This window comes from Cyanistes caeruleus, chromosome 9 (genome assembly GCF_971803275.1).
Source record: "Cyanistes caeruleus chromosome 9, bCyaCae1.hap1.1, whole genome shotgun sequence".
Taxonomy (NCBI): Eukaryota; Metazoa; Chordata; class Aves; order Passeriformes; family Paridae; genus Cyanistes; species Cyanistes caeruleus.
This window is the reverse complement of record NC_141709.1, coordinates 25205874-25223676: the sequence shown is the minus strand read 5'-3', so window position 1 is coordinate 25223676 and position 17803 is coordinate 25205874. Positions and strand designations below refer to the sequence as shown.

General features: G+C 40.6%; 1 protein-coding gene across 6 annotated transcripts in view; it reads left to right on the top strand.

Annotated features, from left to right (window-relative positions):
• EIF2B3 (eukaryotic translation initiation factor 2B subunit gamma) overlaps nt 1-17803 on the top strand; it is a 99466-nt gene that overhangs the window by 42941 nt on the left and 38722 nt on the right. For all 6 annotated transcript variants that reach the window (XM_086902185.1, XM_023932519.2, XM_086902184.1 and 3 more), the window contains one exon: nt 7799-7888. In XM_086902185.1, coding sequence (XP_086758311.1) covers nt 7799-7888 — 90 coding nt within the window. The remainder of the gene's footprint in view (nt 1-7798; nt 7889-17803) is intronic.

The following is a 17803-nucleotide window of genomic DNA, read 5'->3' as shown; positions in this document are numbered from 1 at the left end:
AGCAGGAACAAAGTATCATTTGCTTACAGTAAATGAAGGAAATTAGCATTGCCAGGTTTATGGCAGAAATGGATTTACATGGGCTGTATTTGAATAGATTTTGCTAATACAAACCGTAACACTTAAATTTTCCCATCTTTGGACTCAAAGCTCACGTCTTTTTGCTTTCTAGATTATATGTTTTGGTGGGAGCCAGATGCTGCTTTGTCTAATATGTAATATTAGACTATATATATATATATATGTAATATGTCTAATTTTCTTTCTTCTCCTCTTCTTCCTTCTAACCCTAATGGCCTGCTGTCAGGCTCTTGTCAGGTTCTTCAGTCTGGTGAAATTTAACTTTTTTGAATGCAAATATGTTCTACAAAAAGACTCACAAAGGTGCATCTTCTGTCACGAAGAGCCCATTTGCTTATCAGGCAAAGATCTTAGCAAAGGGAAGTGAGTGATCAGCCTATGGCCTGTACATAGTGACAGGTTTAAAGAGAGATTTTTAATTTTAATAAACTGGTGGTGCAGAATAAGGTCATTCTCATGAGGTACCTGGGCAGCAACTCACAATGGGAAACCCAAGGATATGTGTGATAGCTTCAATTTGTTCTGCTCCTGGGCCCTGTGAAATGCAAGTCAAATATTTATGCTTATTTCAGCTTTGGAGGGGTTTTTTGCTTATGCTTTTACTTGCAATTTAAGGTTGGGGGAAGAAAAAATTCTTTTTGCCTATGTATTTTAGTAGCCCAAAGTTACGCTCTTAGCTTAAATTTCCAAATTTTGCAGATGATAAATTCTAAGAAGGACCCACCTCACCTGAAAGGTGCAGAAGGTCTTCAGAAAGTTGTCATGCAAGGCTCACGCTGCAAGTACAGTTTTATTTGCCTTTGAGTCCAGGCCAGTGGCATGAAGAAATTGTGACAGCCTTGCTGTGTTGAAGCTATATATTGCTATTGACCTGCAGCTTTGACCTAGTATTCAGTTTCACTGTTTCCCATGCATTTACTGTAATTATTTGATTTAAAAAAATATATCATATGTCTACTGCTTAGCCCTTTGGGAGCTGATGTAGGAGGGAGCAGCAGGAGCTGCTGTTCTTCAGTAGCCTCTATACAATCCTCCAGCTTCAGTTGTTTTTTTAAAACTTGTTCCTCTGATGTGCTGTCATCCTTTCAGCCCTGTTGATTTTAGGGAACAATTATTTACTAAGGTGAATTTCCATGAGGTAGGAAGCAAAATTAGATGAAAATTGGAAATTATTAGGGTTGCCAGGTGCAGACTTGTAGTTCTTTCTCCTTCTTCAGCAAAGAAAGCATTTCCCAAAGCTCAATTAAATCTCTTAAATCACAGTTTAGCCCAGCATAAGAAAAATAAGCTCAAACACCAGATCTGAACTAAGTGACTAAGCCATGTCCTGTTGTGTTGGAATTGAATTGGTTATAGCACACAGTAATCTACTTTATTGTCATCCTGGCCTTAACTGTAGCATAAGATGATTACATTGAATGTGTATAATAATAAGGCTTACACTTTGTATATAGCCCTTTAAATATTTTGGCAGACCATAGAAAGAACCTTTACGTGCAAGGCTTGATTAATCCTTTTCCTCTGTGTATAGAACAAGTAGCTGCCAGAGCTCAAGGGTAAAACCTATTAATAATGTCTCTGGCAGTCCCCGCCCTCCTTCACAGTGTATTTATTCTCTTCTGTTCACACCAAACTCCAGGCTTATTATCATTTTGGTCTCTCTCTTTTGCTTTCCCAGTTTATACATAGCAGTCAGGGTATTCTAGCAGAATAGTATCTAGTATAAAAGTGTCTAGTATAAAATATTTGCATGAACTCTGTTTTTCCTGTGACAGAGAAAGAGAAAAGGGATGGTAGTGTTGTGAGCAGCCTGGCCCCTGCATTATTTCCTACAGCTGTTCACACTCACTACGGTAGAGAAGACCCTTAGAACCAAGTGCTTTCACAGGCAGCTGTGTCTGGTGTGCTCCCAGGGGGATGCACTGTCCCCAAGGAGCACTCCTCTGATTTGGGGTGGGTGAGGAATTACTGTTCTCCTTTTCATATGGGGAAGCTGAAGGAGGATGAAGAAAACCATTTTTTTATAGTTTCATGTGATGGAGTGGCTGCACAGCCATTGGAACCCTTGCTCTTCAGCATCGAAGTCAAAAAGCTGTTAATGTTAAAACTTGGCATTGTTGCCAAGAAAATGACTCTTTCTACAGGGAGGTCACATTGGCTTATTATAAACCATTACTGACCTTGAGCAAATATTAATCCTGAGTTCTGACTGCTAACCTATACTCTTTATACTAGAGAAAATGATTTAATCTTTGGCTTTCAATGAAAGTTAGTTCCTTTACCAAAAAGTTTTCAGCATGTTTTTGTCAGAAGAAGGTTCAGTTTGTGTTATAGTCTCATGGGTATATTAATAACATAATACAACAAAGAAAAATGGCATGTGGTGAAGGTTTCAAGTGAAAAATATTTATTATTCAGAAGGCTTTCAAGCAACTTAGGTCACTAGATCAATAAAACATTTTCATTTGGAAAGTACTTCCCATTTCTGGTGCAGCATCTCTTTAGCAGCAGCAGCTGTGAGAGTGGATGGTGGGTAGTTGTTACCAGAACTGCAGTGTCCTGTCCTCCCTTGCCAGATCCTCAGTGGACCAAAGCAAATCTTGCCCTCCTGTCTTTTTAAATAAGATTGTTACAAAACTAGAGGAAGGAGAACAGTGAGGGGGTGCCCCTGAGCAGGGAAGACGAGGTCATGGTTGTCCGGGGCTCATGCCACGTGTTGGGAGACTCCTCGCACCATCTTCAACTCTTGGGGTCCCATTGCTGAGGTGCTCCTCAGCCAGAACTGAAGCAGTCCCACCCAAGAAGCAGCATCCTCCGATTCCCCTCTGCCCACCCTCCTCTGCAGCAGCAGTCGAGGGGTGCGGGGGGGCCTGGCTGGCCCCGCCACCGCAGCTCTGCAACCCAGAGGTGGCAGCATTTCACCGGTGGGCAAAGGAGCCCCAGCACACAGTGGGGACATTCATGTGGCTAAGTGCTTTGGGATCTTTTTGGCCAAAAGCACTGTGTAAAAAATAAAAAAAAAAAATTAAGGTCATAAGGTGTCTGGGATTTTTGAAGAGCCAATGTAACAGTGGTCTTTTATTATTAGTGAGTTTACAGCCAAGAGCTGTCCCGTAAATGAGCAATGCGATTTAGGGATTATTTTTTTTTCCTTTAAAAGCAGGAATGCTTGAGACATTAAAGGTGGTCTGGCAGCTTTTGCTGTGAGACTTCTCTTCATGTTGATCTGTACACTGGCTTTGTATCAACATGAGAGCACCACGTTCTTGCAGACAGGCAGGGGTCAGCACTGTGTTTGAACGGGACCGCACGCTGCTTCATGCAAGAGCACAGTTCATGGTGTGGGGGATAGGAAGAATGTGATAGAGTGTTTGGCTATATGGACTATGTGAGCTACATGCCATTAGTTAGAAAAGATGCGAGTGTGGAATGCACAGTTTGCACTTAGCTTGCTGTTACTTATTTACTTTGGAAGGAGGGGGAGGAAGATTAACTAATACCCATGAGCCCACGGTGGATGTAATTCAGGTATAAGTTTAGAAGCCAGATTAATAGCAGGTATGATTAGATTTTTATTGTGTCATTGCTTGGATTAGTGTTAGAGTACAGACAGCCCTAGGTCCTTGAGCTTATTTAAAGACCTTCATATTTTTCGTCAACAGCTGTATGAAGTTAGGGAAAAGGAGGCCATGGGATTTCTCTTTCTCAGCTAGTTTATTTGTGAGGTGGTGAGGTTAATGTGGCAATATCCCATGCTTAGTAGAGAGGCTTTCTGGCTTTAAGCATTGTGTGTGCTCCCTTCAGATTTATGATTTTGACCCCAGCCTGGCATTATCACACTGTCAGTGGGAGTATGGAGCTGGTTGGAACCTCCAGCTCTTGGTGGTAATCTCTCTTAATTAGTTTACAGTTGAAACAATTGTCCGCCTTCTTGCCTTTAAACAAGGGAAGTTTGCTCTATCAGTGGTTGATTTCCCTGAGGGAGGAAATCCTGAGGGGGGTTATCAGGGAAAGAAAAGCTCCGGGCTCCACTTTCAAAGCAATGCCATGTATGAAGCATGCATCAATCCTGTTAGTACTGCTTATTATTTCACAATGGCGTGTCAGGAATTACAGGCACAGACTTTTCTAAGGAATCTCACAGACCTTTATGCACTCTCATCCTGAGTCAGGATTTTGTCGAATTATGTGCTAATAAAAGCTAATTTTACACATTAAATTGCATTCTTTGAAATTGCTCTTTTAATTGCTCATCTTTCCCTGACTTCTCCACAGATCTGTCCTAGCCTTCTAATTGTCAACTTTCTGCCAGGGAGCCCCTCCACGCCTCATCATTAGGACTAAAATCTGCCATCAGTTAACACACAGAGCTTATAACTGGGAGCAGCCCCCTCCTTTGCATGGGAGCACAGACAGTAATAGACACTATAGTGGCAGCACCAAAGGGAATTTTACCGTGTATTTTAATGACTTGTGCTTGATTACATTTGCTAGATTGAACTGAAGTTCATTTAGTAATTGGTATGATTCTTACAGGGTACACATTTGACATTCCTCCCTCATTAAAGAGCTACAACAATGGCTGTTGCAACTTTCATCTCAAGGGTGACCCTCTCAGATACATATCCAGTCTTTTTCTTTTGATAAACCACCCAACCCGGCATTCATTAACACTTAACCATCTGCAGCCAGCCCCTCCTAGTACCTTCTCTCTTGCTTTGATGATATAATTAAAAGCCTTCTGTATTATCTCCCTCGAAGCAATAAGTCTAGGTGTGTCAGCTCCTGCATTGTTTGTTATTCGATTCTCTCTGTATCAGCTGTTCTTGCAATGGGCTCATTTTTCATATGTTGTAAAGATTAGCTGATGGAATGGGAGATCAGAGGCATGAGACAGGAGTGTGGCTCTCGATATTAGTAACCAGATGCTCATTTGAAATGGTGATGGGGCTTGCTGTTATCTGTTAGATTATTTGGCTCCTTTGCTTTTACCTGAAGATAAACTGGTTTAAGCGCTGGTCAATGAAAATGAGCATCATCTTTAGTGGCTTGTTATGATAGAGTGCTCTTATCAGTCTGGTTTAGTGTGGCTATTCTCTTCTTGAGCCTGGTTTACAGAAATCACAGCTTTGTTTATGCATGTGCCCAAACTTGCCTGTTTGACCTTTGAAGCTGTGATTATAATATTAATCTGTGGGACTATTCTGTTGCAAATCACTTAGGTGGTCTGTATTTCAGAGGATTTCATTGTGAGACCTCCCTCTTGTCCAGCATGATGTTCCATTATTGTTAGTATATTCTACATTGAAAGCTAACTCAGACTGGTATTTCAGTACATCTTGTTGTCTGGCTGCTTTTTGTGGGAGGTTTTTTGTGTGTGATGGAGGAGCTGGGATAGCAGTGTGCTACTGTTCGTGCACTTGCACTGATTCTGTATAACTTTATAACAAAGTTGCTTAGCTACAGAAAAACTTGGTACAATGCTTGCATGCAGATACAAACTTTAGCCCACAAATCCTCAGTGTCCTGTGGTGTAGCTAAATAGCATTATTCCAGTTTGCAGGTGGGGAGACTGCATGTGTCAGAGCCACACAGACACTGGTGACAGAACCAGCATTTACTGGGGAATTCCTGTTTTACACCATTGCTCGATGCCTAGCCCCTGCAGTCTTCCTCTGCCTGGTGCTTAAGGGGGGGCATGTATGAAAGATCTGAATAAGAAGAGAAAAAACTGGCATTCTGGCACTAAAGAAATTTTGTCTTTTTAGTCATCTTCAGGTTAAGAATTGGATTTTTCCCTCCCTTTTTTGCCTCTCCTTCCTATGTTCCATTTGTTTCTATATTTTTACATGTTTATTGCCTTGTTCCATTGATTTGTTAATTTTCCCAGTAAACAATTATACTCATTATATAAATACAAAGAAACCCTTCTCAGAGAAGATACGAAATTTCTCCCTCTCATACATACACAAAAAATGTGGAAACCATTCTCAGGATGCAGAGCAGGAGGGAATCTAATGACTTCCAACTGCAAGATCTCATTAAAATTAGTGGATTCCCTATCCTCTTTGCATAAGGAACATTGCTTTTTGGGCTGCCTTCCACAGCAACATCTGGGCCACTGATAATATCAGTACTGGAGCATTGCTAGGTGAGCTCATGTTTTGTTAATGAAGTAATCTACTGAAAGTCCATATATCATTTTCTAGTACTACATACTTTATTGCAAAGTGTTGTACTACTATTATAGGAGCTTTCCTTTGCAAGTGGGACTTAAAGAATTTTGTTATAGTCAAAAATATGCGTAGCTTGAATGGCATGTTTGAGAAATGCCACATAAGTCATGAAATGTTAAGACATAAATACTTTGGTAGTTCAAGGCATTAATTGAGAAATGAAGTGAAAAATGGCTTACTAGAACACCTGATGTTCTTGATAGCTTTGTTGTTACTAAATATTTGGTGTGATAGTATTGGTTTACTATTTATATTTATGTGCATGACCAATTTGTGAGTGATCCTTCTGCTGAGCTAACTGCATAATAAAAGTGATCATGATCACAAACATCTGACTTTAGCATGTTCTGGAATAAGCAAACCAAGTTGGATAGAGTACAGTGATAAAATATGTTCATTCAAACTTAATTATGAAATCCAGACATCAAAGGAAGAAAAACGAAAACAGAGACAATTTCAGGTGTGGATTGAAATTTCTCTCCTTAATAGCCTCTGACCATGAGTGCAGTTATGGATATCTTGAACAGCTCAGCATAGTCCCTGACTGTTGTTTTGTTTTGTCTTTTTTAATCTGCAGGCTAAATATTCTTGTGGCTTTTCTGTTCTGAGAACTAGTGACAAATGTTCAGACAGCCAGAATGCTCTCAAATGAGGCCACAGATTTGTGGAAGGGAAAGTAATATTGGCCTAAAATATCTAGCTGGTTTGAGATAGGTTCCAAAAAGGGTTCCGATTATCCAAGAATAGAGAAAGCATAAGAGAAGCAATAGTCAATGAATCTTTATGATTTAAATTTTGTCCATAAAATTTTGAAGCTACCAGAGATTCCTGAGGTTCTGAAATATTAACCTGACACTGCTCCAAAAGCAAGGAGTTCCCTGTTTGGCTTGTAATTATGATGAGTGGGAGTTTAGCTGATCTTTCCCACCTTACTGGGCTGGATAGCCAAATGCTTTGTAATTGAGCTGTGGCAATCATTTGTAATGTGTAGTGTAGGAAAGGTGAGCAGACCCCATCCCCTTCCCCTCCAGGAAGTGTTGGAGAAAACACAGTAGTGTTGTGTTTGCTGGCAGAACATGCCCAGCCTTGCATATATATTAAGGCAGGCACTTAGCCAGAAGCTTTGAATTATTGTACCCTGACATTACCCACTGTAACTTTTAGCACTCTGGGCCCATTACTTTGGCTTCCTGCCCAGTAATGTGTAATTTCCACTTACATGAGAAGATGTAGCAGGAGTAATGACTCCTTGGAGGAGGTGTTTTCTTTTGCTGCAAATCAGCCCAGGGCCAGCAGGTGTAAGTTTATATACACAGCCCAATAATGGCAGCCTGAGCTCTTCTATTCCAGCAATCCAACAGTAGATGGAAAGGAACAGACCTTTGCACACTTGTCACTATCCCCTTACCTCATTGCAAAGTCAAGTTCTTGTAAACAGCTGTGCAAAAGCTTCATGATTTCTCTTTTTTATTCTCTTCCAGGCACCCCAGAATGCACATCAGAACAGGGCTGATGGATGCCCATCTCTACTGTCTGAAGAAATATGTGGTAGATTTTCTGGTAGAAAACAGGTAAGAAACCAAGCAACACACAAGGTAGTAGCAGGCATTTGCATTGACATATGATTTACAGCAGAGCTTTTAAAGGATTTTTTTTTCCCACTAAATTAGCTAGCATAAAATAGAAATATAAAATAAATCAGTTTTCAAAATATTTTAACTATACAAAAAGGAATGCCAAGCATTATGTCTGAGTGTTTTATTAGAATCTTTTTGAAAAAACAAAACAAAAACCCCAGCATAAGTGAACACTAACATTTTTGTCTCTTTTATGTATCCCTCCTTTTTCTGATGTATCTGTTCTTTTTGGCTGCTCATTTTACCAGGGCTTCCCCATTGTTAGGCTTGTGAATACATTTCTGACCTTTGATTTCCCCCACCACAGTCTGTTTTGGTCTTTGCAATCACCTTCCCTCTGCCCCTTCACATCCACCACCACTGCAGGTGGGCTATCTCTGTAGCATCCTATGTTTTTAGCTTGTGATATTCCTCTGTCAAAACTCTGAGACCACCCACTGAGAGTAAGAAAAACATCCATTTATGGAAGTGGAGAAGGATCTTAGCTATAATATTTCATGAAACAGACAAAAAAACCCCCTGTTTGTCTTTTAAAAACAAACAAATGAACACTCCCCCTCACAGTAAGTAGTTCAGTTTTGGAATGATGTCCTGTTCCTAGACTTTTTATAGCCCTCTCATGCCCATTACATATACTGAATGCACACTGAGTTCTCAAGAGTTTTTCTCCCCTTTTAAGTAAGATAAAAGATACAGGGGCTAAGTGTTGTGTTCATAGTACATTTTCTTAGCAGATAAACTGACATGTGAAAAAACATTGAGGGTGGGAGATTTATGTTAGTCTTGACCATATACAAATCTGGTGATACAGCTGGATACATGCTTGAAGGAGCCCTTCCAGAGTTAGGGTCTGTGAGCAAGTTAAAATTAAGTGGAAAATCTCTGTTAACCCCGAGGGCAATTTATTACCATGCATAAGAATAAGGCTTATCTGACACTTTGACTGGTACATGGGGGCATTGTACAAGTTATTTTAGTTCCCACTTGTGTACGGAAACGTGTGAAAGGTGAGAAAGTTCAGGAGCAGCAGACGCTTTAAACTTGGAATAAACCATTTATTTAGTGTATTTTACAAAGTTGGTGAGGGTTTGGAATTCTTGTGCTTCCTGTGGTAGCATGAAGCAGTGTTTACACCTTTCTTTTGTCATAATACAGCATGTAGTACTCATTTCTTGAAATCCTAGCACCTAGTTTTGCTGAGATTAGACATTTCTGGAATATTAGACATTTCACACATTCGGTTATTTTTCACTGGTATTTCATTTGGTTTTGAATTTAGATCTGTGGGACAAGGATGGTCTTTGTCAGATATGTCACTCAGAGGGGCCTCTGAGTGTAAATAGCAGTAACTTCAGATTTCCAGGCTTTATGCTATTTCATTGCAAACTGGTGAGATCTTTGACTTTGTCAGTCAGGATTTTACCTTGTCTTTAACCAAAGACCTTTGTTTTTAACAAAGCCAGTAGAATAAAATTCTTCTAATTGCCCCCAGATCCCCATAGAACAAGTCTACTGACTTTTTGCAAGTATGAGGTATTTTTTGTTGTTTTCTATAGTGAGGTCATTCTCTGCCCTCACTATTTTTTGAAGCTGTGCTGCTTTTCTGTGACACTTCCATGACAAATAGATCATTACAGCAGTTAGGCAGCATTTCTTAATACCTGATAGCAACATCTGGCTTACCAATGGTAGATAGCTGCTTCATTCTATTTATTACACAAATGCTGCTTATTCAGTCAATTGAGAGAGTCAATTGCAAGTAATGTGCTTAACTGGCAAATCTAGGGAATGGGACTTTTGCCATGAGGAATAACTTCAGCTTTCAGACTTCTGGCACTGGTGGGCATTTGCAGCTTGTTTTTCTTCTCTGAGGAAGGGGAGGACAGTGCATACCCAAAGATCTTTCCATGTTTGGCAGCAATATGCCCAGAGCTTTTGAAAGACTCTGGGGATTTTTTTTTTTGCCTCAAAAGTACTGACATCTACATAATTGTTTGGGTTTAAGGATTCCTTGTAATGCTTTGGTTTTTAGTCTAGAGAGAACCTACAGTAAGATTTTGCTTCTCTGCAATTCTGCTCCAGGACTGGAGAAGCTCAGATGCCTTGTTTAAGTTGTGCGTGTTTAAAACTAACAGCAGGGACTGAAGGGAACAGTGAAGCTCTTGTATGGTGCCAGGAAGTACTGACACAGTGTACTTCCTCAATATTACAATATTTACATTGTGTTAATATTTTAACAGCGGGGTTTGATGGCAGGCAGAACACCTTTTTTCATTGTTTGTAGCTCACTGAAGCATTTACATTTTTTCAAATGTTTTTTTGACATACAAAAGTTGAAAAGATGTTGCCCAGCAGGAAAAAATTCAGATGCTACAACTGGCTTTTGTGGAGGAAAATTATGATTACTTCCATGTTGAAGCATTACATGAAAACTAATGTGGTTATCTCTATGGGATCTGTTTCTTCTTCAGTGAGCCCCAGCTTAGCTGCAAAGATATGGCAAGAACAAGCTCTGCCTGGGTGAATCTAGTTTGTTTACAGCTGTACGTGTAAGAGTAATTGGCATTCAGATTAATATATGTGTTGTAGGTAAAGTACAAAGTCACAAGCAACTAATATGAAAACAGGGGAAAAATAACATGAAGTGGCTGAACCTTGGTTATGTCTAAGTATATAAATCTTGCTTTTGAATTTGGAACAGCTTTGTTGTGTGGCAGCTTTGGAAAAAGGCTGAATATTCAGCTCAAAGATGAAGTCATGATACCAAGGGTTTTTTCATCACCTTTATCACTGTCTTGATTTGTGTTACTAGACACATCCTTTGATTTTTCTATGCACTTGTTTCCTCTTCTGGGTGGGATTGTTTGGAAAATAACCAGTATTTGTTTGGCAGCAGTGAGATTCTACAATGAGGGATGTTAGGAGAGGTCAAAATACTGTTTGGTAGCCTGTAACTCAGTTTGTAGTCTTTAAATACATTTTTATGAACTATTTTTAAAGGCCTGAATTTATGATTATCCTGCCTGAAATTTTATTGCACTATAGCAAATCAAATTCTTGAGTTTTAAAAGGCAGAACTTGCTAGTGCCTTTGAATAAAAGTCAGAGGAAATATTCTGTTTATTAGAACACCCTCAAATATGTATGTCCAGACAAAAATAAAAAATACCATGCCCCTAATGTAATTTAAACCTGGGGGATTTATTTTTCAGGAATGAAACTGCTTTTTCTTTCCTCTCCTAGGAGGAAAAAATGCATTTTGGCAGTTAAATCTCCATCTATCACTCATCCACTAGTTCAGCACTGGATCCTAGTGAAATCAAGTGTGCAAGGGTCCTACCCTGTCCAAATCTACCAAGCTCAAATGCTTGTGGTTCCATGCTGGCTGGGGCAACAGTTGAAGAAATTCTTGTCTATAGCAGTTTATTTCCTACAGCTGGAATTTCTTTCTCTTCTTTCCATACTTCTGCTTCACCAGGGTGGGTTGATTAAAAAGTGCTCTTTAATCAACTGCAGTGCACTGGCAGCCTCTGCACAGGGGTCCCAGTATGAGCCTGGGAGTTCTGCCCTCAGATGAGCATCTCCATCCCTGCATCTGCAGGAGACACCCGACACTGGTGACTTCTGGGTCTGTCTACATACGATTCACAAGAGGTCACAGACTATACCCTGGTACCAGCTGGATTTATTCTTTCTGAACAGGAGCTGTGACCTCAATGTGAAGCAGCTCCTGTTTGGGCTGAATTGTCTGCTGGTGGTACGTGACCCTGGGGTTTATTTCAGTGGAGGCCTTTGATTCTTCACCAGGTTCCTTTCTTCATCAGTGAAATTAGAGTTGCTGAGGTTGGTCTTGATAGAGAGTGTGGAGTTGTATCACACCTCCTCATGGGAGGGAAGTCAGTTAAAAATATGAGCTCTTTGTATTTAGGTGAGAGCTTTCCTTTCCTCAGCATTTCCTCTGTCAGAGCAAAGCCAGCCTGGGGGTCTCATAGGTGCTTGCGCTTTGTGGCGTGGGAAGACAGGCAAGCACAGGCCGTGCGTGCTGCTGGAGCTGCTCTGCCAGCACAGGGCAGGGATAGTTGAAGGTGAACACCTGCACCACATGATGAACTGCACAATATTGCTTTCTTAAAGCGATCGTTCCACGCGCTGAGCCAGCAGCGAGACAGAAGCAGAGGCTGTAGCTGGCTGGGGGCACGGCTCCACCCCACAGCTGGCGGGCCTCACACCCCTGGGGCCCTGGAGTGGCAGCCAGCACAGTAGCCAGTCCCTTTTTTGGCACTCTCCTGAGTGCTAGGTTGGAATCCTGCCTCGCTGCTGCATTCGGAGCAGATGGAAGAAGAGAGTCCTTATTCCTTTTCCCCCGTGAACTTCATGTGTAGCAGAGGGCAGGATGTGGGCCTGTGCCGTGTGAGCCCCGCGTGTTGCACAGACTTGCGCTGCTATTTCTTTGCTGTGCGCTGACAGTTGGCTTGCTAACAATCCCAGCAAAGCTGCTACCAGGAGAAATGTGATCAAAGGGAAATTGCATGGTAGCTTGTGTTGTTTTTCCTGAAAATTTCTAAAGCTTTGGCCTGGTGAAGTAAGATACATAATTTAGAGGAAAGCAGAAGGGAGATGGATATAGAGCAACCCCTTTCCTTGTAAAGTTTTAACATGGAAAATTCAAATCTGATTTGGAAATTTAAGTATTGAAGATATATCTCTACATATCCTGTGAATATGCTTAAGAGCATACATAATATGCATTTATAATATATGTATACATGAATGGCATTGTGCCCAAAGTCAGTTGTGCAGGTACAAACTGCAAGATTTGTTATATTTGTTAGAATTTTACCATGCTCAAAGCTGAAACCTGTAGGCATTATGGAGACTGCTGTTTTCACCCTTCATTGAGGTAGACCAGAAAGTCCAAAGCCAGATCAAGGCTGCTTAAAGCAAAGCAGTATGTGGTCCTAATCAATAAGGTCCCCAAAATAATTTTTCTCAAATTTTATCAGTGCAGAGCTTGCTAGGGATATAGCAATCAAATCTTAGTTACAGGTTGAGCATACAAAAAGCCACATTTAAAAATACTAACTTTGTAAATTGTAGCACTTGCCAAATAAATAAATAAATAAATAAATGCCACAACTGAGGCTCCCTGTGCAACTTTCTACGTTTGTTTTTCCCACATATTATGATACAGCCTCAGTTACATGACTTTGTACCGTGTTTGGAGAGTTTTTCCTCTTCTGTGACCATTGCTTCATTTATTACCTGAGATGTTTACTGGAGGGAGATACTGTTCAGTGTTGTACACAACTTCTGTAGTTCAGGTGAAGGCCACCAGGCTTATTCTCTGTTTAAACCAAGTTCTGAAGATAAGCTAAATACTTTGTTTTGGAAAGGTAAAAGTAAATATGTTCCTCTTGGTGCTAATCACTGATTCTGTAATGCCCATTGACTATCTTTTCAGCACCTCTATTAGTGAAGCAGTGGTTTTCCCCCTTCTGAAAATGGGAAAACAGGGTACACAAGAGCTGGGATTTGAAGCATCTTTCTCTTAGGTATACCTTTTTTCAGTTTTTAACATTATACAGGGAGCTTATAATGTTGAAAAAAAAAAAAAAGAAAAAAAAAAAGAAAAAAAATCTTTTGATGATAGCTGTTGCAAGGTGATAATCAATGGCAACATGCAGAAATTAGATTTATGTTATGCATTTGGCACCATCCATAAAATCCTCAGATAGAAGGGAATTACCCAAAAAAAATAATAAAATTTAAAAATCAATTCTTCAGGCATCATTCATTTGCCTTACATCTTAGCAGTTCTTTTCTCCTCTTGCAGCCCTCTGCCTTGTACATTTAACACACATGTTCTAACAAATGAGGCAGTCATTCTTCTGCCTCATTACACAAAGGTGATTCATCCCCAGGGCATAGTCCATCTTTGCATTGGGTGAAGAGGAGATTGAGGTTGAGGAGAGAGGAAAAATAGGTGTGTTTTTAAGGGTTGTATCATATTGTGAATACACAAGGTCTCAATTGAGGTATAAGCAACATGCTTCTAGCTTAATTTGAGTGTCCGAACTGATACCATGATATTCTTTAAGTGTGTGTTTATATATTTATGTATGTGGCACTCTAGAATTAATCAGTGAGTCTGCTGTGACTCTTGCTAATGGAGTAGCTGTTACCAGCATAGATTTATCACTTCTCAGGTCAGCCACCAAAAGGAGATGGGATGCTCTAAACTTCAAAGAATATTCATCTCAGCATTTATAACCTTGGCCTGGAGCATACTCTTTTTCTCTGTGGCACAGTGCACAAGTACTTCAATTACCTTGCAGGAAAGAAAGAAGTACTTCTACCTTTTAGAAGGAAAAAACCTAAACCAAACAGGTCTCTTCCAAGCATGTGTAAACAGTGTTTTTTCAGACTTAGTCTGATGTAGTATGGGCACTTTTCCTGTTTACAAATGTAATGCCCAGATGAAAAGACAACCCTGTGCTGTGCCAAATTCTAAGCATGGAAGTGCAAGAACTTTTCAGCAGAGCAGATGAAATATTTTTAACATGGTCAAAACAAAGGGGTTTTTCCATAACTTTGGTCTTGGAAATAGCTGAGACATTTTTGAAGACACTATCCAAAAAATAATCAGCTTTAGGGAAACACCTGGCATGGGTAATTTCAGCCAAAATAGTTACACTTTGGCAAAGTTTATAAACAGATGAAGACAGAAACTTAAAATAGGAAATTGTTGGCAATTTTTCTTTAGGCACCCTAGTTGCACCATCTCTGAATGTTGGCCATTTCACATTTGGTGAAGGCAGATGTGTATTTGCTCAGATGTTCTGGGTTCTCTGTTCTCCACCTGAGTGTCATATGTCCTTTGTGACATAAGATCTTCAGACTTCACTCTAAAGACTGTGTAGGCATATGTAAAACAGAATTGACAGCACACATATTCCTCTTATATATTAGGATATTTCACATATCCTAAAACCAAGTAAAGTGTTATTGTGTTTAGTAATATGTTTTGCAAATCACCATTTTGTTCAGAATCTAGTTCTTCTGAAGTTTTGGATGCAGAAAAAGCCACAGTTTCCCAGGTACATTCATCTGGGCAGCTCTTCCTGTGGCCAGAAGGATCATGTGTGGTACTGGAAAGGCAAGAATGATAAACAGTAGCACTGTGCTCACTTCAGAAGGTCTGAGTTAGCAACTCACAGTGCTTATTCTGGGAATGCTGAGTGCTAACATCTTGCCTGCCACCAGGGAGATCCACTTTCCCTGGGGAGCCCTTCTCTCAGGGTGCACCCTGTGAGAGTCTGAGCTGTAGCTCAGAAAACAAATCAGCTCTCTGCAGTTCCTCCAGTGCTGGAGAGCTGCCTGCCAGAATTTGCCAGTAGAGAAACTTTCCTGAACTGAGCAAATTTGCAGTAAACCTTATAGCCAAAGTCAGTATGATTTATTTACAAAGTTAAACACTGGGGTTTGGGTTGGTATTTTTTTTTTTAACTGCTGAAATAAATAAGACCAAATTGTATGAGGTCACAGTGCTCTGCCTTTCCAAACTGCTTCAGCTGCAATCCCAGAGCACACTTCTCTGCTCAGCTCCCCTCTGCTGTGTCCAGAGAGCCTCTGCTGGGCCGGCACCAAGAGGGGAGAGGAAGGTTTGCTGTCTCAGTGCTGTGTTGGGAGATCTGTGGCCATGAAAAGAGCTGCAGCAGAGACACCCTTCTCCTCCCTCGATAAAGGGCAGGGCAGTGTGAGATCTTTGGAAACTGGAGGTGTGAGTGAGTGTCTCTGGAGCTCCTGCTTGGATGGCTGTGTGCTATGCTGTACACAAAGGCCCCTGCAGGTTTATATTAAGGTGCTGCCCAGACTAAACCAGTGCATTTTTTTCTTTTTCCCCTCTAAATGCCTTTTTATCATTCAGGCTGTCACCTGTGTTTCCTGGCAAGGGCTGCTGGCTGGGGGAGGTCTGGCAGAGCTGAACACCCAGCTTTGGTGGTCTTTGTGTGGCTGCCTGAAAGATGGCTTAAAACAGAACCTGCTCTGTGAATACCTGCGAGTTAACATGTGTCAGCCGTGTGGCTGGAAGGTTTCTCCTTTGCTGTAAAGAGAGATTTTATAATGAATACTTTCCTTGTGATTAAAACAGATAAATAAACAAATAGCTTCTACAGGAAGTGTACTGTGTGAAGTCAGGGCAAATAGATTGTAGCTTTTCAAACAAGAGAAAAAGGGGGAAAACTACCTCACAATCAACCAAGCCCAGGCTCCTCCTCAGTGCATTTAATCTATTACAATGTGAAATGGCAATTAATCTTCCACATTTCCTTTCCTTGTCAAACATATCCAGCTGTTGGAGCTTTCCCTGCTTCTTGCTAGAAATGCCAGGATTTAAAATTTGTTGATGTCCTCCTCCTCCAGGGTATCATTACTGTTATCATCTTTCCATGGTACCAATCAGGCTTACTCCTGAAACCTCAGGGGGAAAGGCCCTAGTGATCCAAACTAGATTTAAACACATTATGATTTTAAGCAAATGCCTTCTGTAAGAAATACAATTCCTTTTCCTGTTGGCATACTACCTGGGAGTAGATATATCTTTGGATATGCCAAATTGGAGCTGATCAACTTCATCAATAACTGCAAACCTTTTTGTGGAACCATGATACTCCATAGTGGCCACGTGCCTGACATACCAAAGCATGCTTGGTTACAGCATAGTATTCTGTGCACCCAAGCTGCTCCTAACGGAAATTTTTTCTAAGGTAAAAGTTAAAATGTCTTAATTTTATTATCTTAGTGTGACTTACAGCATCATATTATAACACTTTGGATCCTGTAGGAAAAGTGAATCTAGGGAGGGAATGAAAGATGTCATTCAATTATAGAATCTCAGAAATATTTAGAGTGGGGAGGGATATCTAGCAGGATCTAGTCCAACCTCCTGCTCAAGTCTAACTTTTGTGTTGCTCAGTGTTTTTTTTTTCTTTTGCAGTTGAGTTTTAAAAATCTCTAAGGAGGGAAACTGGGCCTTGTCCCACTCAGTGAGTACCACTCACTGAAAAGTTATTTTCTTTACGTCCCAATTGGACATACAACAGCAACTGCAACATTTCCCTTGTTGCAGCTTGCATCTGTTGCCTCTTGTCCTCTCACTGTGCACCTCTTGGAAAACTCTGTCTGTCTTCTGTATCACTTCACTTGTGGTAGTGGAAAACAGTAATCAGGTTCCTCCGCATCCTTCTCTTCTTGAGGTTGAACAAACCCAGCTCCCCCAGATTCTCCTCCTGTGTCATGTGCTCTTGGCCCTCTTGGTGGCCGCAGCTGGGCTTGCTCTGATCTGATAATAAACATTAAAAATGGTTAACTATTTTTTCCACTGCTTGATGCAGTTTCAGTTTCCTTGGGTAACCTTCAGTCAAGCTGACTTTTGTCTTCATGTGAGATGCAAATTTGGAGCCAAGAAGTAATTAGCTTACCCATCTTTGTGTGCTTTTTTTTCCCCTTTATTTTTTTCTTCTTAAATCATTGCCACTTGGGCAGTATCACCCTAAGCATTCTTTTATCAATGCAGTAAATTTTCTGTACCCAGCACTACTTGCATGTAAGATAATACTTTGGGTAAAGTTATTATCTTGCCTTGCTGGGCATCTCCCTGTGAGATCCTTAGACTGTGATATCCTATGTATGTATCTTGCAGTGGAAAACATAATTCCCTTGTATTCTCCATTCAGATGATCTGAATGTACAATTTTCAAGGTAATGTTTTCCTTTATGCTCCTCTCAGTTTTGCTTCTAAATCTCTCTTCTTCTACAACACCTCAGTCACTGACACATCCTTCTGAAA